This window comes from Aotus nancymaae, unplaced genomic scaffold (assembly GCF_030222135.1).
Source record: "Aotus nancymaae isolate 86718 unplaced genomic scaffold, 86718_ANA_hifiasm-v0.15.2.pri h1tg000022l_1, whole genome shotgun sequence".
Classification (NCBI taxonomy): domain Eukaryota; kingdom Metazoa; phylum Chordata; class Mammalia; order Primates; family Aotidae; genus Aotus; species Aotus nancymaae.
The window spans coordinates 39,148,409-39,173,083 of record NW_026988435.1 but is presented as its reverse complement, the minus strand read 5'-3'; the positions used below and the strand labels follow the sequence as shown (position 1 = coordinate 39,173,083).

The 24,675-nt window shown below is 44.6% G+C and overlaps 1 protein-coding gene across 4 annotated transcripts; it reads left to right on the top strand.

The window, feature by feature from the left end:
• The first annotated feature begins 1,308 nt into the window (after positions 1-1,308).
• On the top strand, positions 1,309-24,675 carry SETD4 (SET domain containing 4). 4 transcript variants are annotated; one of them, XM_064380133.1, is made up of 13 exons: positions 1,309-1,553; positions 2,842-2,999; positions 5,111-5,206; positions 8,295-8,332; positions 11,567-11,655; positions 13,524-13,953; positions 15,580-15,754; positions 17,720-17,801; positions 18,628-18,708; positions 21,348-21,471; positions 22,996-23,162; positions 23,286-23,585; positions 24,380-24,675. In XM_064380133.1, the coding sequence occupies exons 2-11, from the start codon at positions 2,927-2,929 to the stop codon at positions 23,128-23,130; spliced, it is 1,323 nt and encodes a 440-aa protein (XP_064236203.1). In that variant the 5' UTR covers positions 1,309-1,553; positions 2,842-2,926; the 3' UTR covers positions 23,131-23,162; positions 23,286-23,585; positions 24,380-24,675. The 4 variants fall into 4 exon arrangements, with proteins under 4 accessions (XP_064236203.1, XP_064236202.1, XP_064236204.1 ...); XM_064380132.1 differs by having other exon boundaries at positions 1,323-1,488; XM_064380134.1 differs by lacking the exon at positions 22,996-23,162 and having other exon boundaries at positions 1,323-1,488.

The window sequence follows — 24,675 nt, the reverse complement described above, 5'->3', positions numbered from 1 at the left end:
TTAACAATATAAAAGCAAAAAATACAAATAATACATATAACAAGTATTTACATAGCATTTACGTTGTATTAGGTATTACAAGGAATCGAGATGATTTAAAGTATATGGGAGGATGTGCATACCTTACATGCAACTATTACTCCATTGTGAAAGTTGTCAGAATCAAAATGGAGTCACTTGTGTCAAAACCCTGATAAACGGAGCTGGGGAAGGCCTTGAAGGAAGGGTTCTCACGCACTATGCCTCATAACAAAAGACTCTGCAAAAACCATAACCTTGCATAACGGCCCAATCTTACACAGAAAATACTTCTGCAGACATCTGTCCAGCAACTTTGGACTGATGCTACCCTTGTTATTGATCCTTGTAGCCAAGGCCAATTGATTTAAAGCAATTCATGTAATCTTAATTTTCCTTTTAAAAATATCTTTTTGCCTCAACCTCCTCCCAAATGCACATAGTTTACTATGGCAGCATATTCCCGTTGCAATGCTCTCCCAGACAAACATCATTTTCTTTTAGGGAGCCTCTATTGTTACTTAGGTTGACACCATCACTGTATATAAGGGACTTGGGCATTCTAATTCTGGTATCCGCAGGGTCCTGGAACCATTCCCCCACGGCCACCAAGGGACGACTGTACTTGTTTTTCATGACAGAAACATGTTTTAGGAGTACTATTTTTTTTTTTTTTTAATGGAACAAGTAGGGTTATGGATTTGGGACAGGAACATACAATCCGTATGACTTCTTCCTGATGGCGTTATCCTTGACCACCGGGCAAGGTACTGTTTGCCTGGTTTCTCCACTGTACTCCCAAACACCTTTCCACACTGTACTCTGGAAACAAGTCACTAGGCGTAGTCCATAATCAAAGTGCGGGTGGGTGGGGCAGAAAGAGCTCCTGCTCTTGGAAGAAGCGGGTATTTAGATGTATTATTTAGAATTTTCCTGTGAGGCGGATCCAAGGACGGGACTGAAACGATGGAACGGGGGCGGGGACTGGTAACCGAAGGGACTGGACCCAGCAAAGCCAGCCTAGTGGGAAAGACCGAGGGCGGGTCGGAAAGAGCCGCGCGCCCTAGGTAGTTTAACTTGGTAAGGGAAGACTCCGCAGGCCGGCTCTTCACTGCTCAGCTTGCCAGGCCGCGGGTCACTGAGCTTTCCGACCTCTGACTAGACGTAGGGGTTATGGGGCTTTCCGGGCGCGGACCTCGAACCCGCCGGGATTGGCCGTCGGCGGCGAGTCCGCGGAAACTGCGCATGCGCGAGCCGGAAGCAGCAGCCCGCAGCGGAAGGGGCGGTCCCGGGAGACTGACAACTTGGATTGCTTAAGGACGCGAGGCGGTTGCGACGGCCTTCAGCCTCTCTCTCTGCGGCTCTGGCCAGTACCTTTAACTTGCGTTCATTTGGGGCTGTTTGGTGTTTCCACGTGCTTTGGGCCGGCTCACTGCAGCCGCCATCTTGGAGGCGGTCGCAGGCGCCTAGGTGAGCTGGTAGGACTTCAGGGTCGGGCCTCTAGTTGCCGGGGTAACTGGAGCAGAGTCACCCTGGTGCGTTCCTTGGTCTTTCATTCATTAGCGTAAAAAGAACTGACTTCAGGTCGCAGGTCCCTTCCATGGCTAGCATTACCGTGTGCGCTGCAGTAACCTCTCATCGTGTGGAATCGTTCGCTTAGCGCCTATCGCTCCAAGGCGCTGCAGAACTCTAAGGAGCCTGAGGCCCGGGGGTCCGATGCCCGCCTGGCTGGCCTGTGGCGGCAGGAGCGGTGTGTGTAGGACTGTAGGGCGGCCTTGAGGCTAGAGTTTGACTATGGGGGCGAGGACGGTGCCTGTGTCTGTGGCGGTCACAGGTCTCCGCGTGGTTCTCAGCAGGGTGCTGGTGGACAGCTCGCGCGAGGGCCCAGGAGTCTTGGGGGAACTTCCCGGCGCCGTCTGTGGACTGAGCGCTGGGCCCTGGACCGCACTAGGCACGGACTCGCCGACTTTCAATAAGTCAAATAATGAACCTTGCTTAAACTGCTGAAGCGCGGTTTTAATACTGCCTGGAGTTCTTGTCTCTTACTCATTTCCTCTTATGTTTTAGTAGTAGATTTATTTCATGTTTATTTTTCATTTTTATTTATTTATTTTTGAGACATAGTCTCCCTCTGTCGCCCAGGCTGGAGTACAGTGGCGCGATCTTGGCTCACTGCAACCTCTGCCTCCTGGGTTCAAATGATTCTCCTGCCTCAGCCTCCAGAGTAGCTGGGATTACAGGTGCGCGCCGCCATGCCCAGCTAATTTTTGTATTTTTAGTAGAGTCAGGGTTTCACCATTTTGGCCAGGCTGGTCTCCAATTCTTGACCTCAGGTGATCCGCTCTCCTTGGCCTCCCAAAGTGCTGAGATTACAGGTGTGAGCCACCGCGACCGGCCCTTATTTTATTTTTATTTTTACTTATGTAATTATTTGTTGAGACGGAGTCTCGCTCTGTCACCCAGGCTGGAGTGCAGTGGTGTGATCTCAGCTCACTGCAACCTTCACCTCCCAGGTTCAAGCGATTCTCCTGCCTCGACCTCCTGAGTAACTGGGATTACAGGAGCGCGCCAACACGCCCAGCTAATTTTTTGTATTTTTAGTAGGTTAAACTGTAGTTACTAGGGCCGAAGATTAAACTGTTTTAGAGGGACTGATATAATGGGAATTCTATTACTGTAGGGATCATGATTTAGCTCACAGTATAAACCTTTTATGTAGAACACTTGAGAGAATCAGTATACCAAAGTACACATTTGTTTACTTAAAGGTACAAAGAACAGTGATAATCATATAACTGGAAAAACAAAGGTTTTTTATTTCAGATTGAGCATCTCCACAGAAGTTCCAGTTTTATCCTTTTTTAAGAAATAGAACTGTGTTTCTGAAAGAAGAAACTACAGTTTTAGCATGAAGAAAGGAAAAGGGAGAGCAAGCCGCATCAGAAGACGAAAACTCTGCAGGAGTTCTGAATCAAGAGGAGGTACAGTTTTTTTTTAGTGCCAGTGATAAAAAAAGAAATCCTTCTGTGATTGCTTGTTTGTTAATACACATAGCTTTTTGCTTTTTTTTTTTTTTTTTTGGGACTGAGTCTTGCTCTGTCGCCCAGGCTGAAGTGCAGTGGCGCCATCTCTGCTCGCTGCAACCTCCACTTCTCCGGTTCAAGTGATTCTCCTGCCTCAGCCTCCGAAGTAGCTGGGACTATGGGTATGTGCCACCACGCCCAGCTAATTTTTGTTAGGATTAAAATTTGTTAATCCTAACAAAAATTCAAAAATTTCAAATTTCAAAAATTTGATTTGAATCCTAGAGAAAGGATTTCACCATGTTGGCCAGTCTGGTCTTGAACTCCTGACCTCAGGTGATCTTCCTGCCTTGGCCTCCCAAAGTACTGGGATTACAGGCATGAGCCACTGTGCCCAGCCTAACACATAGCTTTTCTTAAAGGCACACAGTGTTCAAAGAGAATCTTTCTTGGAGTGCAGTGATGTGATCATGGCTCTCTACAGCCTTGAACTCCCAGGCTCAAGTGATCCTCCTGGCTTAGCCTCCCTCCTGCCTCAGCCTCCCAAGTACCTGGGATTACAGGTACAAGCCACTGCACCTGGCTACTGTTTTCTAAAATTTTTTTTAGCCACAGGGTCTCACTATGTTGCCTAGGCTGGTCTTGAACTCCTGGGCTCAAGTGGTCCTCCTGCCTTGGCCTTCCAAAGCATTGATTACAGGTGTGAGCCACTGTGCCCAGCCCAAAGACAATATTTCTTAAATAACAATCTTTTTTTTTTTTTGAGATGGAGTTTCGCTATTGTTACCCAGACTGGAGTGCAATGGCACGATCTCGGCTCACCGCAACCTCCACCTCCTGGGTTCAAGCAATTCTCCTGCCTCAGCCTCCCGAGTAGCTGGGACTACAGGCGCGCACCACCATGCCCAGCTAATTTTTGTATTTTTAGTAGAGACAGGGTTTCACCTTGTTGACCAGGATGGTCTCGATCTCTTGACCTCGTGATCCACCCACCTCGGCCTCCCAAAGTGCTGGGATTATAGGCGTGAGCCACCACACCTGGCCTAATAACAATCTTTTGAATGGTGCCCTTGTATTTTTTTAGATCCTGGTGGGAATGTGAAGATATCTAACTCATTGTTTTCAACTGTCTTCTCTGGGAATGACTCCCAAGTTTCTTTTTCTGGTCTTGACTTTCAGCTACCTATAGGATAGCAATGTTTGGATATAAATTTATCATTTCAAATTCAAGGTAACCCTATCTGAAGAAAATATTGTATCTTGTTCAATACAAAAGTGCCTAGCCATCTGGAAAGTCCTATGTAAATGCAACTGGATATGGTACAGGATATGGATAAGTTCCCTCGCCTTTTTTTTTTTTTTTTTTTTGCTTATGGAGATCAATAGTTGTTTGATCATCATTTATTAAAGAGACTGCCTTTTTCCACTGAATTGCCTTTGTACCTTGTCAAAAATCAGTTGTCATTTATGTGTGGGTCTCTTCCTATTTTCTGTTCTGTTCCACTGACCTATTTGTCCGTGTTGACAATATCACACTAATTTGATTCCTCTAGCTTTATAGTAAGTTTTAAAATCAGTCTTTCAAAGACATTGTGGCTATTCTAGGCTTTTTGTATTTCCATATGATTTTTGGGATCAGCTTGTTAATTCCTATACAAAAGCCTGCTTGACTTTTGATTAGGATTACGCTGAATGAATATAGTCATATGTTGCATAAGGATGTTTTGGTTGATGGATCACATATACAGTGGTGGTCCTATCAGTTATAATACTCTATTTTTCTTTTTTCTTTTTTTAGAGATGGGGTCTTTCTGTGTTGGCCAGGCTGATCTAAAACTCCTGGCCTCAAGCAATCCTCCTGCCTTGGCCTCCCAAATGCTGGGAATACAGATGTGAGCCACTGCACCTGGCCAATACTGTATTTGTATTGTACCTTTTCTATGGTTAGATACGGCAGTGCTTACCATTGTGTAAGTCTGTCTATGCAGTTCATCAGACATGTTCTGTTAAAATGGTGATCCAATTATATAGTGGTTTCAATCACCGTTTGTTCTCTCCTTGCCTGATAGTGAATGAGAGCTACAAGTCTGAATTTATAGAGCTAAGGAAGTGGCTGAAAGATAGGAAGTTTCAAGATTCGAACTTAGCGCCTGCTCGTTTTCCAGGTAAGATCCATCCTTCAGCCGTCCTGCCCTTTCCTACATGAGAGCCAGGTAGACAGCAGGGGCCACTCTTGTAGGTGGCATCAGCAGATACTGCCCCTCAGCTGGTTTACAGCTGTGCTCCCCTTGGGTTGGAGGAGGAGCGCCCCATGTGTGGCCAGTTAATTGCAGAGCAGTGGGCTTCAGCACCGAGCTGAGGTAGACTGACATTCTCTTCTGGAACTTGCACTTATTATGGAGGTTAGGTTAACGTTTTACCAGGTGCAGTGGCTCACGTCTGTAATCCAGCACTTTGGGAGGCTAAGTCAGGCGAATCACTTGAGCTCAGGAGTTTGAGACCAGCCTGGCCAACATGACGAAATCCTGTCCCTACTAAAAATACAAAAATTAACCAGGCTTGCTGGTATGCCCCTGTAGTCCCAGCTACTCTAGAGGCTGAGCTGGGATGATTGCTTGAGCCTGGGAAGTTGAGGCTGCAGAGAGCCATGATGACGCCCCTGCACTCCAGCTTGGGCGATAGAGTGAGATCTCGTCTCAAAAACGAACAAAATCAAACAAAAAGCATTTTCTTCTGGAACATTCTCTCACAGAAGTTGGACAGCTTGCAGTGGGTGTGCGTCTGCATAGATGACCACTCCACTCTTCCCACAGGTGGGCAGGAGATAGCCACAGGGAGGACCAAGATGCTCTTTAAAAGGATTTGGAGTCTGCTGTAGCACAGAGATAATGGTGCAATTAGGGCCCCAAAGTTCTACATCACAGGGCAGGCTGTTGACAGTTCACCTTAAAGAAAAGTTAAAGCATGCCACAGAATGCTCCCCTTGGCCATTAGAATTATTACTCAGGTACCCATTAGGTAATTGAACTTTGAGCAAATTAACTTCCTCATATACCCCCGCTCAGGCAAATGATTTCCCATGTGTGCCCCTTGCTGAGTGAGGTGATGTGTGTAAAGTTGTTCTCCATGAGTCAGTTACACATGATGACTTTGAACTAAAATGCTCGATTTGAGCCATTTTCTAAAGGGCCCCTTGATGGTCATGAACCATATTGTCATCCTCTAGCATAATGCTTGACTTAACTATTTTTGTGTTTCATCAGTAAAAGCCACACTCTTAGATGTTACTAAATGGAATTCTTCCCTACATGATCATGAGTCAGTAGTGTCAACAGTAGACTTGCCATGTCTAAGGCCTGCCCACTTCTCAGGTGTCATTTGCCCTAAGAAGGATGGGTTTACAATAATCAAGCAGGAATCAGCAAAAGGTTTAGATGGAATACCTGAGAATAGGTCCATCTGTCTATGATTTGGAGCAGTAAAGAGTTCCCATTTTTAAAAGTGAGAACGACTTGCCCTGGCCCCAACCCCAGATCCAGGGCCACGCAGGTGCTAAAGCGCAGTGATTTGGCAGTGATCCGAGCCAGTGCTTACGGTTCTGGGGTCAAGGAACCTTCTGTATATGGAACCTTCATATATTTTTTAGCTCTTAATCAGTGTATGATAGGAGGTAACATTTTTGGGCTTCTGTCAAAATGTACAAAATTCTGGGCACTTAATCTTAGTTTGTGGAGGGGCACAGGAAATCTCCTATGCAGGATTCCATCTGTAGACTCTCTCTTCTTTTCTGCCTTGGGAACTGGCAGCGTTTCCTTTCACCACCAAAAGCGCTAGCCAGGTCTGGGCCTCCCATGTAGATTTATGACAGTGGAAATTTTGAGGCTTTAGGACATTTGTAAATAAGCTTTACTCTTATGAGCTCCTAATGGCTACTTCTACTTTGCCTAGTATATCCAATATAAAAATGAAAGTTAATGTAGATTACTATATGTTTTTTGATATTAAACACTATTTTTCATAGAAACATAGGCAAAGGATCTTCTAGATGTATTCCAGAGGCCAGGTTTTGTTCATATATATGTTTAGAGAGAAATTTTCACTTATTAGCGCATAAGTTTTTGGAAGGATAACCATGTAGAAGAAAATTCTCCTGTTAGTAATTGATTCTAGGAGGAGTTCTGGCCCACAGGGATGATTAACTCCAGGATGGGGTGCACAAAATCAGTAAACCTGGGGTGCACAAAATCAGTAAAATAAGTTCTTAACACTAGAACCAGCTGTATGAGCAGACAGTGTCCTTCTGGGAGGGGAGATAAATTGAGACTCATCAAATCCAACTTGCTGGGAAACTGATGGGAGACTTGAGGCAGGAATTCCCACCTTGAGCCGGGAGCTCCCAGTAGTCCTGCATTGACTTGGCTGAATTATTTTTCCTCCCAGCTAAGAGAGGAAAGGTGAAGAATGATGAATTGGAGACATGACTACTCCAGGCCTCATATGGTCATATAATCCCTATGCCTGCCAGAAAGCTGTCATCTGAGCATCCTTTCAATGTCCATCTGCCTGTTCCAGGAACAGAAGCTTAGGCATGGAGGGAGAAACTTCTGGAAGTTGGTGGGACATTAATCCAGCTGCTGAGGTTACTGTGGTGACTGTGCTCCAGCGAGAACCTTGGCTCACAGGGAACAGCTGGATCTGACCTACTCAGCTGAGCTCAACAGGTCCTGCAGAGCCTATCTCATGGGTTACCTGATCAGAGAGGGGAGGATGTCTGCAGGCTTTGTGGGGACTTGAGTGGGGTTTAGTGGCTAGCCGGTCAATCAGAGGGGTCTCAAGGTCTTTACTCAGAGAGCTGAGTCTGGCAGTGGGGATAAGAGTCTGGGGCTCTAGCTTCAGAGATTGGCTGGGCATTGGGAGTAGCCCCTCATTAGCTGGTAGGCCCCAGGGGAGAAAGTTCAGCTCAAAGCTTCCTACAAGAGGCCCAGCAGTAGATCTGTATAAAGTCCATGGTGGTCTTTAGGTCTCACCTCTGAAGCTGACTTTGCCCTTCAAAGATTATACCTCACTGGAGGTCAGGGCGTTTTCTGGAATAGCTTCCTGACTCCCTGTTTGCCCTGGGAATCAAAGGCTGAGAGACATCCAGCTTCAGCCTTGTGTAATTTTGAGGTTTACTTTTTTTTTTTCCGTAATGGTATCTCTAGGACCTTGAAGGGATAGTGGGATTTATTCTTTTTTCTGTCTTTGCTTTCCTAGGTACAGGAAGAGGGCTGATGAGCCAAACATCCCTGAAGGTGAGAACTTTTCTTTTATCCTTGAAACCCAATGTAGATTTTGCTGCTTTGTTTTTGTGGTTCAAACAAAGTGGATTAAAAATATTTCGGACATACAGTCATTTCTTACTTACCTAATAGATATGTTTGAATATGGTTCTATCAACCAGGGTTAAGTTTGTTGCAATAAAAGACAAGCCCAAAGCTGAGGTACGTAAGCAGTATGGAAATTTATTCTGTTCTCACCCAGAGAAACAAGCTTGGGGTAGGCTGACCCGGGCTGGTGGGACAGTCCTCTGGCCGGCAAAGGCCCCAGCTGCTTCCAGCTCTCTCACGTCCTTAAGGGAACTGCACCCGCAGGTCAGGGTGTGGGTCTCAGAACCTGAGCAGCAGGAGAGAGCGAGGGGGTGAGGAAGGGCAGGCTTCCTCCCTTTAAGGAAACTCCCTTCCCTATGTCCTTGGATATCAATTAGGTACACAGCCCTAGCCAGCTGCAAGGGAGGAGAGACGTGCTGGCCTTTTCCCAGCTGTGCGCCCTCTAAGTAGGATTCTGTTAGTGAGGAGGGGGAGAGAAGGCATGTTGGGATAGGCAGCTAGCAGTCTCTGCCACAACACATGTTACATGTCAGATCATGTTTTCAGTGTGCTAAGGGAGCTGCTGCTGTCTGTGAGGCAGCCATGGTGCGGCAGGTAGAAGCCAGAGCTGGGAGGGCGAGGCCTCAGGCTTGGGCCCCAGTTGCCTTCAGCTGCCTGCCTTCAGCTGCCTGGAGGCCCTAGCGTGAGACCTCTTATCCTCTTGACTTCCGTTTCCTCACCTACAAAATGAGGAAGTAAATGAGGATCTCCAAGGTTTCTTTTCATTCTTCCAATGCTATTTTAAAGGATCTGTAATGCACAATTTTATGTAAAGCTAGAAATTAATTTCTTCTTTTATTTAAAAATTATCTTATTTTTAATTCTTTAATTTATTTAAAACGTTCACTCAGATGTGTACATATGTTTAGCCTAAGGAATGGTGTTTTTTTTTTTAAGTAGATAAAAAGTAATTTTTTTTTTTTTTTGACACATAGAGTTTTGCTGTGTCACCCAGGCTGGAATGCAGTGGCGTGATCTCGGCTCCCTACAACTTCCGTCTCTCGGGTTTAAGTGATTCTCTTGAGTCAGCTTCCTGAGTAGCTGAGATTACAGGCATGCACCACCACGCCCAGCTAATTTTTTTGTATTTTTAGTAGAGACAGGGTGTCACTGCCTTGGCTAGGCTGGTTTTGAACTCCTGACCTCATGTGATCTGCTCACCTCGGGATTACAAGCATGAGCCACTGTGCCTGGCCCAAAAATAATTTTAATTGTTGAAAATGTTGTGTTAAAAATATAAGTTTTTAAAATATTAAAAGAAAGTATAATTTTTTTAAAATACAAGCACAGTCAGCAAGGGAATTTGGGTTATGTTTCCTAAACAGGTGAAAATCACAAACACAAGAAGTCCGATGTCTAAAGAATGGTATCTTTTAATGTTGTGATTCTGTTACGGTGTGTTAATGTTTTCATCATGTAAACATTTTAATTGTGGTAAAATATATGTAACATAAAACTTACTATCGTAACCATTTTGAAGTTCAGTAGTAGTAAGTACATTCATATTGTTGAGCAATATTTTTATTTTTGGAGGAAGGTGTAATTGACTATTCTGTAGCAGAGTTTGGGGATGAGAAATGTCATGTAGCAGTAACTTTAGGTAGTTTTTGTTTAGATCATGAAACAATTGTTTCACATGTACATTCAAATGCAGTTGTTTTGTCAAAACTTTTTGAAAATTGAGACATATTTTACATATAGTGAAATGCACAGTGAAATGTGCAGTTTGCATTTTGATGATAGAGATTTACCTGAGTATTTTCAAACCAGAAGATCATAGGATGTTGGAATGGGAAGTAACTATAGCGATCATCCAGCTTAATCTTGCTTTACAGATGAGGAAACCAGAAATTGATCCCAGAAGATTTTTTGACTGAGATTTTTTTGTTTTGAGACTGAGGCTTGCTCTGTTGCCCAGGCTAGAGTGCAGTGGCGCGATCTCGGCTCACTGCAGCCTCTGCCTCCTGGCTTCAAGCGATTCTCCTGCCTCAGCCTCCTGAGTAGCTGGGATTACAGGCGCCCACTGCCACACCCAGCTAATTTTTGTAGTGTTAGTAGAGACAGGGTTTCACCATATTGGCCAGGCTGGTCTTGAACTCCTGACCTCAGATGATCCACCCGCCTTGGCCTCCCAAAGTGCTGGGATTACAGGCATGAGCCACTGTGCCTGGCCTTGGCTGAGATTTTTTTTTTTTTTTGAGACGGAGTTTTGCTCTTGTTACCCAGGCTGGAGTGCAATGGCGTGATCTCGGCTCACCGCAACCTCCGCCTCCTGGGTTCAGGCAATTCTCCTGCCTCAGCCTCCCGAGTAGCTGGGATTACAGGCATGTGCCACCATGCCCAGCTAATTTTTTGTATTTTTGGTAGAGATGGGGTTTCACCATGTTGACCAGGATGGTCTCGATCTCTTGACATCATGATCCACCCGCCTCAGCCTCCTAAAGTGCTGGGATTACAGGCGTGAGCCACCGCGCCCGGCCCGAGATTTTTAACCAACTTAGATGCCAGTTAAAATTAAAGGAGAATCTTCTATCTAGCTTCTTAGTGCTATGTTTTATTTAAACTGTTTTCTATTACTTTACATCTAATTGTTCTTTCTATGGTTCTATCTCAGGAGACACTGAAAATGATAATTTTGCAAGTGGTAGAATTCGATCCTTATTGTGTTGGACAGGCCGATAGGCGTGGGTTATGTAGAGAGTAGATCATCACCTGGCCACTTGAATTTCACTGGATACAATTTTTTGGGGGTAGTTTCTGTCTGTTTCCTGTTGGTAGCACTATTTCCTGGCATAAGAAAGTGAAGAAACAGTATAATTTGAATTGTTAAAGTGTTTCCACCACTCTGTTTGGTGAGGGGTTGACTGCTTGTGGGCGTCAGTCACATAATGAACCTTTAATGTTTGTTGGGGTTGTGGGACCTGGCATTGGAGCAGCCTCGTGTGCGTCTGCTGACTTTCGGAGTTGGGCACTGTTCCATTGGTGGGCTCATTGGTGGCTTTTGGTTGAGTTAGAGTGGGTTCTTGGCAGGTGATGTGGGATCAAAGACTTGTTAAGACTTATGCTCATGGGTCCTTCCCAAAGCACAGGCATTCTCAACTTTACTTTCCTTTTGACCAGGAGGGACAGATGATTATTTCATTGCCGGAGAGTTGCCTGCTCACCACTGACACAGTGATTCGAAGCTACTTAGGGGCGTACATTACTAAGTAAGTGACCACATGCATGCTTATCTGCTGTGAGTACTTCTTAAAGTCTGTCACTGGCAAATATGTCATTTGAAACGGAATTCATTAGGACCCAGCCCCTTGTAGAGCTGACAAATACCTGAAATGATTTGAAGAGTTTACGCTGTTCTAGAGAGTTTCTTCTTAATTCACTGTAAACCATATTTTTAAGGTTTTCAACAGGCTTCCTGGGGTGTGGGTATGAATCCTGATCCATCACTTACTAAGAAATAAAGATTAAATGGGATAACATATGTAAGTCACAGCTGAGTGCCTCGGCTCTCAGTAGCCTGTTTTCTTCCATCATAGTAGCTCTTGACAAATTTAAGTTACTCTCTCTTATTTCTACCCTTATTTTACTTCAGTTTTTCTTTAACTCTGAAGAGCTGTTGACACGATGAAAGAATTAGTTTTATTTAGGTATGGAAGAGAGGAGGCTGATGTGGGAGTTGTCTTCATCAGAGGGTTGAAAGAGGATACTGTTTCTTTCTTTCTTTTTCTGTCTTTTTTTTTTTTTGAGGCGGGGTCTCACCCTATCACCCAGACTGGAGTGTCACCCAGACTGGAGTGCAGTGGCGTGATCTTGGCTCCCTGCAACTTCCACCTCCCAGGTTCAAGTAATTCTCATGCCTCAGCCTCCTGAGTAGCTGTGATTACAGGCATGCTCCACCAAACCTAATTTTTGCATTTTTAGTAGAGACAGGGTTTCACCCTGTTGACCAGGCTGGTCTCAAACTCCTGGCCCCAAGTGATCTGCCCGCCTTAGCCTCACAAAGTGCTGAGATATAGACGAAGAGCCACTGTGCCTGGCCTCTACTGTTTCTTAACCCTTAGGTAAGTTCTTTTCTGCCTGGCATGTTTTTGCCAGAAGATGAATAGGTCTTTAGGCCTGTGTCAGGCAAGGATGATGTCATTATTAACAGTTTCTGAATCATTCTGAAATTTTGAATAGAATGTATGGCAGTATAGGAATCTGGACATTGAAGGATTGATGAAAATGTTTTCTAAATACATTTAGGCAACATGAGATCTTTTTATTGGCATTTTGCAAAACAAAAATCCTGTGATATATAACTTGTAATAGAGCAGATAAACTTAGGAATAAAAGCTTTAGAACTGCAGCGAGTGTATATGAGCACATTCAGGTTTGGTCTAAACTTAGGAATAAAAGCTTTAGAACTGCAGCGAGGGTATATGAGCACATTCAGGTTTGGTCTAAACTTAGGAATAAAAGCTTTAGAACTGCAGCGAGGGTATATGAGCACATTCAGGTTTGGTCTAGGTTAGTGCCATCCAATAGAACTTTCAGCAGTGACAGAGATGTTTTTTCTGCATTGTCCAATATGGTAGCCACTAGCTCCGAATGGCTGTTGCACACTTAAAACATGGCTTATCTCACTGAGGGACTGAATTTTAAATATTATTTAATTCTAAAGAATTTAAATTAGCTCTGTGTACAGAGGTGCAGGTCTCAGTTCTTCCCGTCATTTTGTATCTTTATTCAGGTGAGACCAGTGGACTTAGGTCAGAAGCTTTACAACTGGAGAACCAAGTTGGAAGCAAAGAGGTTTTTTGCAAAGGGGAATTTCTTGCAACAAACCTGGAACTTGGCTTAGTGAGTCAGTTTTTCTGACGGGTAAATATGGCTCTTTCAGAGTGCTAGCATTGGGGCTGTGCTCCCCCAGAGAGGAAGAGCCTTAAGGAAGGAAGGAACTCTTTTGAGTCTGTTAAGTAAAACTGAGCGTGTTGACAGTTTGAACACATTCCCTTTGGCAGCAAAACCAACAGCTTAGCTTATTTCGTATTTTGAATCAAAGTAACTCCTTTAAACCGGCTTTTAATTTTCAAAGGTGGAAGCCTCCTCCATCTCCTCTGCTGGCTCTGTGCACCTTTTTAGTTTCAGAAAAGCATGCTGGGGACCGATCTCTTTGGAAGCCTTACCTGGAGATTTTACCCAAGGCCTATACCTGCCCTGTTTGTTTGGAGCCGGAAGTGGTGAACCTTCTTCCCAAATCTTTAAAAGCAAAGGCTGAAGAGCAGAGAGCCCATGTGCAGGAGTTCTTTGCTTCCTCCAGAGACTTTTTCTCTTCTCTGCAGCCTCTGTTTGCGGAGGCTGTTGAAAGCATCTTCAACTACAGTGCCCTGCTGTGGGCTTGGTGCACTGTCAACACCAGAGCTGTGTACCTGAGGCCCAGGCAGTGGGAATGCCTTTCTGCAGAGCCGGACACCTGTGCACTCGCTCCGTACCTGGACCTGCTGAATCACAGCCCACATGTCCAGGTGAGAAGCTTACAAGGGAGCAGCTGTTCTATTTGGATAGGAAGGCTTCCACCGCATAGAACCTGTCACTGCAGTTGATGGGTGACACCACAGGAAGAGGTGGCGGCAGCTTCAGGTGACTGGGCTGGGTTGGCCTGCCATCAGGAGTGCTCCAGTTGTTCTTCCAGACCCCACTGTCCCTCCTACAGTGCTTTCCCTGCCTATTTCTCCACTCTGCTCTTCAAGCCTCCAGAGCCTCGGGCTGCGCCCCTGTCCCGTCTTTCCCAGCAGCCTGTGGGAAATTCCTTCTTCGTTCTCCCTGGTTCCTCCTTCCAGACTGAGACTGAAGCCCAGCTTGCTTTCCTGCCCCGTCCCTTTTAAACTTGGTGGCATAGCTGTCACAGCATTTATCTTTGATTTGATCGCTGACTGACTTGTTCTTTTTCCCACTGAGCTCTGAAATCTTTGAGAATGGGGTCTTTGTCTTATTTCTCTTTGTTACCCCAGTGCTCATGGCAGGGCCTCACACATAGCAGGTGTTGAGTAAATGTTTATTGAATGGATGGGTATTTGTGGGGAAAGGGTTCTGGGAAATAATGAAAGAAACCCGATTAGGGAGGTGGTCACCGATCACTTCCTCCCCCGCCTTTTTCCTGGGTGGCTCTTTTAGGAAATGAGTGTATTTGCAGGGCATGCGGGGGTAGGGGCCTGGCTTGGAGAGCAGAGGAGAGTCCATCAGTCAGCTCACCTGTAACCCATTTGGGGTGTGCTGTGGAGGGGCATGTCTGGGATCTGTGTCCTGGCTGTTGCCTTCATGTGACATTCCACTGTGAGAAGAGCAGCGATGGCCTTGTGAGCCCAGGTGCCAGCTCACGTGCTCTCCACGTGAGAGCAGAGCTTAGGGAGGTTCCTGCTCTGCTTTCTTAGCCCAGGAACAAGCCCTGGGCCTGTCTGCTTGTTACTTTTGTAGAAAGAAGTGTCTCTAACAATCGGAGCAAAGGAGGCTGGGATTAGATGAGTGTTTCTGTGGTTGATGTTGATGAAATAATATCAGGGCGTGTAGAGCAATAGGATGCTAGACATGGGGAGTCCTTAGTCCCCAGTGCAGTGACTTTATTTTTAATGGGGCTTTTGTACATTTATGTGCCAAACCAATGATTTGATAGTCTACTGTAATAAGAGCACACCACAGACTACAGCCTGTGGACATGTGGCCCCAGAACCCTGAGCCAAGAATGGTTTTTACAGTTTTAAAGGATGTAAAAATACAACAACTTCGACAGAGACTACTAGGGCTGGCAAAGCCGAACCTATTTACTCTCTAGCTTTTCGCAGATCACGTTTATTGGCACCACCATGTCCTCTTTCCCTGGGTCTGAGTGGATGTGGCCAGTAAACTGCTGGCAGTCTCATCTGTGCTGTGTCGGGCGTTGGGTGTGGCCATCCTCAGGTGGGACTCCCTCCCTCACCAGTGGGGTGAAGTCGGGGTTGGTGAAACTGAACTGGCATCTTCCCTAGGCGGAGTTACATTTATTGATGAGTGTTTGAAAACTGCACCTGACTCACATTAATATTATAGAATAACTTAATCTGCTTTGTAGTTTCACGCCTTACTTTAGAAAAACCTTTAACAATTTTTCTCTGTAGGTAAAAGCAGCATTTAATGAAGAAACTCACTGTTACGAAATTAGAACGACTTCACGTTGGAGAAAACATGAAGAAGTGTTCATCTGTTACGGCCCTCACGATAATCAACGGCTGTTCCTGGAATATGGATTTGTTTCCGTACATAATCCTCATGCTTGCGTTTATGTCTCAAGAGGTTGGAATCAACTTCGTTTTTGACATTAACACTATATATTTTTCCCCCCATTTGGAGATGTGTTTATTTTCAGTTTTCTTAAAAATATCGAAACCTTAAGACTGACATAGACATCACTAATTTTCCTCTAGGTAGGCCTAGCCTCACTCTTACTGACTGTAGTTTCAGTGTTGATGTAAAAACAACAAAGCTTTGATTGATATTTAGGATAAGAAGAGTTGAGAAGTTTTCATTGCATTGGGTCAGAAGATAGAATGGAAGAAAAGGAAAACTGCTAAGGAACGAAATACAATATTAAAGGATGGAAATGTTGTACTGAAACATTGTCACTGTCACTAAAGACAGAACAGGATTAGGGAGCAATAAATAAAAAATATTTATTAAGCACCTACTGTGGGTAAGACACTGTGTTAATCACAGAGGTAACTCTATTACATAGTCCTTGTTTCTGGAGGTTGATGCCGTGATGAGATTTGATTTCATGTATGTTCTTTTGTAATCTCTTAACTAGTCACCATCATTGGTTTTATTATTTTTGAGTCAGAGCCTCACTCTGTTGCCCAGGCTGGAGTGCAGTGGCATGATCTTGGCTCACCGCAACCTCCGCCTCCCAGGTTCAGGCGATTCTTTTGCCTTAGCCTCCTGAGTAGCTGGGATTACAGGCACACACCACCATGCCCCGCTAATTTTTGAATTTTTAGTAGAGATGGGGTTTCGCCATGTTGGCCAGGCTAGTCTTGAACTCCTGGCCTCAAGTGATCTACCTGCCTCAGTCTCCCAAAGTGCTAGGATTATATGAGTGAGCCACTGCGCCTAGCCTGGTTTTATTATTATTATTTTTAATTTTTGTTTTTTCATATGATAGAGACAGTGTCTTGTTATGTTGCCCAAGCTGGTCTTGAACTCCTGGGCTCAAGAAATCCTCCTGCTTTGGCCTCCCAAAGTGTTGGTATTACAGGCGGGAGCCACAGTGGTTGGCCTGGTTTTATTATTTTAAAATAGTAAGTTAACCATTAAACTTGTGGTGTGAAAATTCCAAATACAGTGTTAAAAAAGTACCTAGAAGACTAATTTTTTTTCCCCTTTCTGAAACAGTAACGAAGCAGTTTTCTAGGCCATGAAAAAACAGCAAGGGATTTATTATATATATAATTTGAAGCATTTTTAATATAGGTTTGATTGGAAATAGAAATTTGGTCAAGCTGATACCACTCCATCTCATAGGCAGAATAATAATGTGATTTCTTAAAAAAAAAATAGATAAACAAAAATGGGGTCTTGCTGCTAGAAAACCAGCTTTGAGATTGGCCTCATGTTTTCAAAGTCCTGATAAATTTAATATTGATGTCCATGGAATATTCATTTGTTGAATAAATTAATTTGAGCAAAAATTATATTTTAGTTATTTTTACATTTTTAAAAATAAAATAGAAAAATCTCTCAGTGCCCTGTTTCTCCAAATAGCTTAATTTGTACATATTTACTTTAAGCTTTTTGTAGTTGCAGTCACTAACGTCCAGACTGCTGTGATTCTGGTTTTGAAAAAGCTTGATATTGTAAAGCTTTCCTCATGTTTTGCAGGGCCTCTACTTTTGCTGGTTGTAATTTTCCAACAGTCATGCTGATGTCATATGACCTGATTGTTTTCGGTGGATTTACTTAGCGGGAGCGTGAGCTGCGGTTATGTGTGCTTAGTCCTCCAGCCTCGAAATTCTTACAGCTTTTCAGGGACTCAGTGCTGATAGGACTGAATTGGACTTGAAGAGTAGACTTCTTTTGTGTGAATTAGGTTGAACTGTTTATGCATGTCTGGATTGTGAATTGGGTAAAACTGTTTATGTATGTCTGGATTGCTAAGGGGAAAGGAAGTGAATTAAAGTGAAGGGAAGTGAAAGGAAGGGAGACATACTTTTGTCCAAATTTACGCCCTGATTCTCAGTCTGTTTTTTTCTTTTTTAAATTTAGAAATACTTGTTAAATATCTTCCATCAACAGATAAACAGATGGACAAAAAGATTTCCATCTTAAAGGATCATGGCTATATAGAGTAAGTGTTTCTCTTTCCCTCTCAAAATTATTCCTTTAGGAAATTTTTATGGAAAATCTGGGGTTAAGGTTTCCATGGGGTGAGACACCTCCTGACCCTGTATCAGCTGATGAGTAGGTATTGAGCACTTACTATGTGTAGTAAAACTGTGCTTGATGTTGTAGAGGACATAAGGAGTGTAAGACACTTGAAAGAAACTTATTTAGGGACATAAGGTACAAGCTGGAAATGTTAAATTATGGTACCAAAAGAGAACTTGGATGTGTTGATGGGCGGCCCATGGTGAGTCTGTCTATGCTTGGTCATGTGGGAAGGCCAGGCTGGCCCTCAGGAGAGCCCAAGCACCTAGCAACATGATGCAGGCTCTTGGGGTAGGTGGGTAGCTGGGTGATTCCATGCCAAGTGGGTTAAACAGGGTTTAAGGCTCTCCCTTTTGGATTTTCTTTTCTGAATGAAATTAAGTTTTAAAAGACCCAGCCATGGTATGAGAGCAGCCTGGCGGTGGCGGCTGCCATCTGTGTGATGGCCAGAGTACTTCCAGTTCTTCAGCGTTTCTCTCATTGGGAACTCCTGTGCATGTGCCCTGCCTGAGGCCCCTCATCCGCGTTCAAGCTTCTTGCTATAATTATCTTACTATAATATAATCTGTTACTTAAGCTTTCTTCTTAAGTGTTTGCAGACTGATTTTCTCTTGTCCTTTGACCAAGATTGCAGGTTACATGACATTTAGCAACCCCTTTAAAAAAGGTGTTTGGCTCTTCAGCCAGTTGCTGTGAGGTTATGAAATACTGAAATGACAGATTTGTCATTTGTTTTTCTACTTCAGAAATTTGACATTCGGATGGGATGGACCGTCTTGGAGGTTACTCACAGCCCTTAAGTTGTTAAGTCTGGAAGCTGAAAAATTGTAAGTTTCACATGTGTCGGTCTTAAACTGTAGCACCAGTCTAGATATAACTTTGGAGGGTTGGTTTGTTTTTGGCGTGCATTCAGATAGCCAGGGAGGAAAAAGGAATGCCATGCATTGGAGTGGCTTTTTCGTTATGTAACTTGCCCATGTAGTGAGTGTTTCATTTCTAAGTTTTGACTATTTTGGAATTCTGGTTTAGAATCAATCAGAGTACATGGTTCTGAGAATTTTTCCGTTTTTTCTCATATTTTCCTCCTGGTAACCTGAAATCCTTTAAAAAGTGTGGGCTTTGGCACTGTTCAGAGGAAAGTCTCAGAGTAGGTAGGAGCAAGAGCTCCTAACGACAGTCCGGCCCTGGGGCAGATCCCAAAGCCCTGCTAAAGGAGAGGCCTGGACTTTTCCATGGGGGAGGTGGGTCAGGGAGCCCCCAATGTCGGCATGCATCCTGGCCAGGGTCCCTCATGTTCCTGCCCGGCTGTCAGTCCTGCTCCCCGCAGCCACCTATTGGCACATCCAGCTGTGCGGGACCCAGGGCAGGGGCAGCTTCAACCAGAGTCCCTGGAAGGGAGAGCCGCTTGCAGCCTTCTGCTGCTAGATATACAGGGAGAACTTCTTGAAGATGGTGCAGCCTATCCTTGAGCGGTTGGGAGGACTGGCTGAGATGAGGCCCAGAAGCAGCCCTTAGCACAGTGCCTGGAGCAGTTGGTGCCCCTGCAGTGATGCCTGCTCTTCTTCTGGATGAGATGATGTTGCTTCCTTCTTTTTCTCTAGGAACTTTTGGAGGAAAATTTCTCCCTCATCTCAACACCATAGTTTTTGTTTTTATTCTTAGCAAATGGAGTGTTTTTATCTTACAGATCCTACGATTTCTTTAACTGATGTTTCCTTCTCTTTATTGTTCACTGGAACTGAGAAGCAAATCTGAAGTCCATCCAAACGTACCGAATGTGAAGGCGTGTGTGGTTTCTCACTGACCCGTTCCTGCTGAGTCTTGGCTTTTCTCCTCTCATCTTCCTTTGTCTTGTTTTCTGCCATTATTCATCTTACCTTTTATTTTGTGTGTACTCACGTAAGCTTCTTTTTTTTTTTTTTTTTTTTGAGATGGAGTTTCGCTCGTTACCCAGGCTGGAGTGCAATGGCGCGATCTCGGCTCACCGCAACCTCCGCCTCCTGGGTTCAGGCAATTCTCCTGCCTCAGCCTCCTGAGTAGCTGGGATTACAGGCACGCGCCACCATGCCCAGCTAGTTTTTTTTTTGTATTAGTAGAGACGGGGTTTCACCATGTTGACCAGGATGGTCTCGATCTCTTGACCTCGTGATCCACCCGCCTCGGCCTCCCAAAGTGCTGGGATTACAGGCTTGAGCCACTGCGCCCGGCCATGTAAGCTTCTTTAAATACTTCTGGCAACAAGGTATGAGTCCTTTTCAGACACTTCAGCCTAAAATTGAATACAACAACTGGTTGTTTCCCAGAGGTTTTCCTTAGGCCTCCTTTCTTCCGTTTATTTGAGTTACTGCTTACTGAGTGGGGTGGCAGGAAAAGCATGTTTGGGGCTCTGCCTGATACATACATGTTTGCCGTTTTTTTCTGTCTCTCATTGGCTCTGTCGCTTAGGGTGAGTTCTCCAACTTTCCTGATTCTATTTCTTTGAGTCTAATGTGGGGCTAATTTTGCTTTCTTTGCTAGGTAATTGTGGAGAGTAAATTAGATAATGGTTATTCACGAACACTGTGCCTGACATTCAGTAATTTCCTTTTTTCTTTCCTGAGAACTCATCGATTTCCTGAGCTTTTCACCTGTCATCTCTAAAACTGAAGACTTCTGAGTCCCGTGCTGTGTCTTGCCAGCTGTTCTGAATTCTAACGGGCTCCTGTTTACTTCCACAGCAGCCATTGTTCCTTCCTGTTGAAGCCACTTCCACTTCCAGATTCTCAGTGTTCAGAATCCGGCCCTCCATCCTCTTTCTCCCAATAGTTCTTATTCCTAGTGTCTAGATCTGGTGCTGCCATCTCTGCTCCGTATCCTGCTGTGGCTCCCTTGCACTTGCCATAACAGACCCACTAGAGTGGGTCCTGCCTGCCAGCTGAGCCCTATTTCCTGGAGCCTTTGTAGTAGAGCATTGGAATGACCTGCATGTAGAGAGGGCTTGGCCGTCGATTCCTCCTTCCAGACGCAGAGCATTTGGCTTTTTGAAATGTGTCGTTTGCTACTGTTTTGGACAGACTGTCACTTGAAGAGAAGGAAAACTCCCACCTTTGCTCCTTAGTCCTCTGCCTGTTGGCTGTGGACTCCCTTCCTGTTCTGTCTTTTGCTTCGGTCTCATAGCCAGGGACAGGACTTCATTCACTCATGTGTCAGACACTGGTTTGTGATGATGATAACATTCAGTTCTTGCCTGCAGAAAGTACCCACCCCCCGTGCTTTTTATTCTCAGCTCCTCCTCCTCCTGTCTTGCTACCTGGTTGGCTTCCACACAGGGACTGCAAGTGACATGGGTCCTTGTGGAATCTGCTTATGGAATGAGTTGTATTTATGCTTCTGGAGAAATAGAAGGAGTTTATTTGTTGCATTGAAATGTAAAAGTCTGTTTTTCGAGAGCCTGCTAAAATTGTGTCATGGAACATTTTGGTTCTAGCACATGCTGGAGAAAAGTACTTCTTGGGGAAGTAATTTCAGATACGAATGAGAAGACAAGTTTGGATGTAGCCCAGAAAATATGCTATTATTTCATGGAAGAAACTACTACTATGCTTCAAAAGGTATGTTTCTAGAATATTACATCCTTTAAGAAATGTCTTGATTAAGCAGTTCCTTGTTTTGTACATGTTACTAGGGATAGTGCATTTGATAAGAGCATTGTTCAGTGCCTTCAATAAACAAATGTTGATGTAATCTCTGTTTTTGACTGTTAACATTGTATGTATGCTTTTTCTCTCAATTTTTTTTTCTTTCTTTCTTTATTTTTCCTTTTTCTTTGAGACAGAGTCTTGTTCTGTCTCCCAGGCTGGAGTGTAATGGTGTGATCTCGACTCACTGCAACCTCTGCCTCCTGGGTTCAAGTGATTCTCCTGCCTCAGCCTCATGAGTAGCTGGGATTACAGGTGCCTGCCACCACACCTGGGTCATTTTTACATTTTTGGTAGAGACGGGGTTTCACCATGTTGGCCAGGCTAGTCTCAAACTCCTGACCTCAGGTGATTTGCCCGCCTCAGCCTCCCAAAGTGTTGGGATTACAGGCATGAGCCACAGCACCCGGCCTCTTTATTTTTAATTGGTCAGTAAAAATTGTATATATTTGTATACATTGTGGATGGCTAAATCAAACGATTTAATATATCATGATCACATATACTTTTTTTTGTGGTGAGAACACTTAAAATCTATTCTTAGCCATTTTCAGGTACATAATATATTGTTTCTAACCATAGTTACCATGACGTACAATAGATCTCTTGAATTTATTCCTCTGGTCCAGCTGAAATTTTGTGTTTTTTGATCAACATCCCCCAATTTCCCCTCCAACTCCTCAGCCTTGGCGACCGCAATTTTGCCCTCTGCTTCTATGAGTTTGACAATTTTAGATTCCACATATAGTGAGGTCATGGAGTATTTGTCTTTCTGTGCTGGTTTATTGCCATGTGACAACATGTCCTCCAGGTTCATCCATGTTGTCACAAATGACAAAATTTCTTGCTTTTATAAGGCTGAATGTACTTCACTGGGTACATGTGCCGTGTTTTCTTTCTTTCTTCATCTGTTGATGAATACTTAGGTTGATTCCATATCTTTGCCTATACCTTTTATTCAAAGGTAGAAAGTAAAAAAGTTAAAAAATAAAAAGGACTGCATGACTTCAAGCATTTTTTTCTCATTGATGTTTTATTTAGTAAATGTTTTAGTTAAATGAGAAATCAGCTCATTCGTATGAAAACATGACTGGGATTTAAAGCGTGATTTTAATGAACCTTGAAAACATTGTGCTAAATGAAATAAGCCAGACACAAAAGGACCAATGCTGTATGATTCCACTTACCTGAGGTTCCTAGAACAGGCAAGTTCATAGAGACAGTTCAAGTTCAAAGAGCGGAATAGGTTTATTGATGATGGTTGTAGAGTTTCTGTTTGGGGTGATAGAAAAAGTTCTGGAGCTGGAGAGTGGCGATGATTCTGTAACAATGCAAATGTACTTCCTGCTGCTGAGCTGTACACTTGAAATCAGTTAAAAGGTATATTCTATGATATATCCATGTTTTACCTCAATAAAAATAATAAATAACTTTCAGGTGTCTCGTATGAAGGATGAAAAAGAGGCTCTGATAAACCAACTAACTTTGGTGGAATCCCTATGGACGGAAGAGCTAAAGATTCTCAGGGCATCTGCCGAGACCCTGCATAGTTTGCAAACAGCTTTTACCTGACTTCACTGAAGCGTGTTTGGTCACCTCCTCTGGTGGGTGTGACTTACACATTTTAGACTAAGGTTTGATGGACGAAATTTCCATAGTTTAGAGTCGATGAGTGGCTTCTACTCAACAGTTAGGAACTTAGTCCTTTTCCTTTTGCCTTTCCACAGAAACAGAAGTTAATTTGAAGACGGCCATCATGGGCTGGGGTGGTGGCCACCCCCAGGACATGCAGGAGTCTGCAGGGCTGTGAGTGAAGGTGGACCAGTTGTCTGCATGGCACTTGTAATGCTCTTCAGAAGAAAGTGCTGAGCTGTGAGGAGAGGCGGACTGCGAGGGAGCCAGGAGCCAGCTGCACTCCGTGTGTGTGGTCCGTCACCTCGGGGCCTGCTTCTTATCTGACACAGCAGCCATCAGAGTCAAGCGATCATGCTTTTAAGATGCTCTGATACCATCGGGTTAAGGGGCAGGTTGGTGGGGGTTGGCTTTGGGCTGTGTGGATGGGGCAGTGGGGAGGCAGTTCTGGGTCCCTGACAAGGTGGCCCAGCCGCCAGCCCTTCCCTCTGTGGACACACTGGTAGGTGTTGAAGAGCCCTCCAAGGGGACACAGGGATTCCAGGAGGAGGGAGTTTCCCCCAAACATGCTCCTGGCCTTTCAAATGCCCAAGGCGGGGCTTGTCTAATTATTAACTTGGGAAGAATGGCCGGCTCAGCCCGCGGCTCTTTCTGCTTTGTTCTGCCGTCTTTCCTGGGCAGGCCTTTCCACCAGGGGAGCTGGCCCGCCCTCACAGCTGGGCCTTGGTGGGTCTGTCTGCTCGATTCTGGGCTTCAGTGTACATCAGTTGATGGCAGACCATGGTGGTGGTTTGGCCTCTGTTCTTATTCTTTGAGTTTTGATCCCGCTCAGATCCAGGGTGGGGAGGAGGGGACGCTTCCTGCACAGCTCTCAGAGGACTTCTGAGGGTGCCACCCCTGTAACCCAGGGGCTGCTTGTTCTGTTCAGGCCTGTGCCAGGGTCGCTGCTTAGACACTGTGGCCCAGAGTCCTGTTTGCCCTCCCAGGGGTCCGTTCTTCCCAAGAACTCAAATTCCTTTCTCACTGGAGCCCAGCAAAACCAAGTGAACGGGGCCTGCTGGCCTCAGAAGGCAGGCAGAGTTTAAGATAAGACATTCTCATGATTTCTTGAACATCTTTCCCTGTTTGTATATACAGTTTATTTTATTTAGTAGTTGCAGTACATTCCTTTCTTTTCTTCCCTATTCAGTATCATGCGGTGTATTTCACAATGTGCTGTATGGAGAGTGGGCAGACTCTTCTGTAGAGGGCCACACAGTGGCCGTTTGAAGCTTCCTGGACCGTGGTCTTGGTCCCAGCGATTCTGCAGAGCAGCTGTCAGCAGCACAGCAACCACTGTGAGGCTGGCTCTGGGAAGCTCTCCAGCGACAGGTGCGGGCCGGAGTTTCTTTCTCCTGTTCCCTGTTAGTGGACCTAAATATGTTCATTCCTTTACCGCTTTCAAGATGGACACCCCCTTGAACATTAAAAACCTTGCAGACCCTA

Coding starts and splice junctions, on each gene's coding strand:
- SETD4 (XM_064380133.1), top strand. CDS start 2,927: ATGAAGAAAGGAAAAGGGAGAGCAAGCCGCATCAGAAGACGAAAACTC. Junction 5,207..8,294: donor AGCGCCTGCTCGTTTTCCAG/GTAAGATCCATC, acceptor TTGCTTTCCTAG/GTACAGGAAGAGGGCTGATG. Junction 21,472..22,995: donor CTACTACTATGCTTCAAAAG/GTATGTTTCTAG, acceptor AATAACTTTCAG/GTGTCTCGTATGAAGGATGA.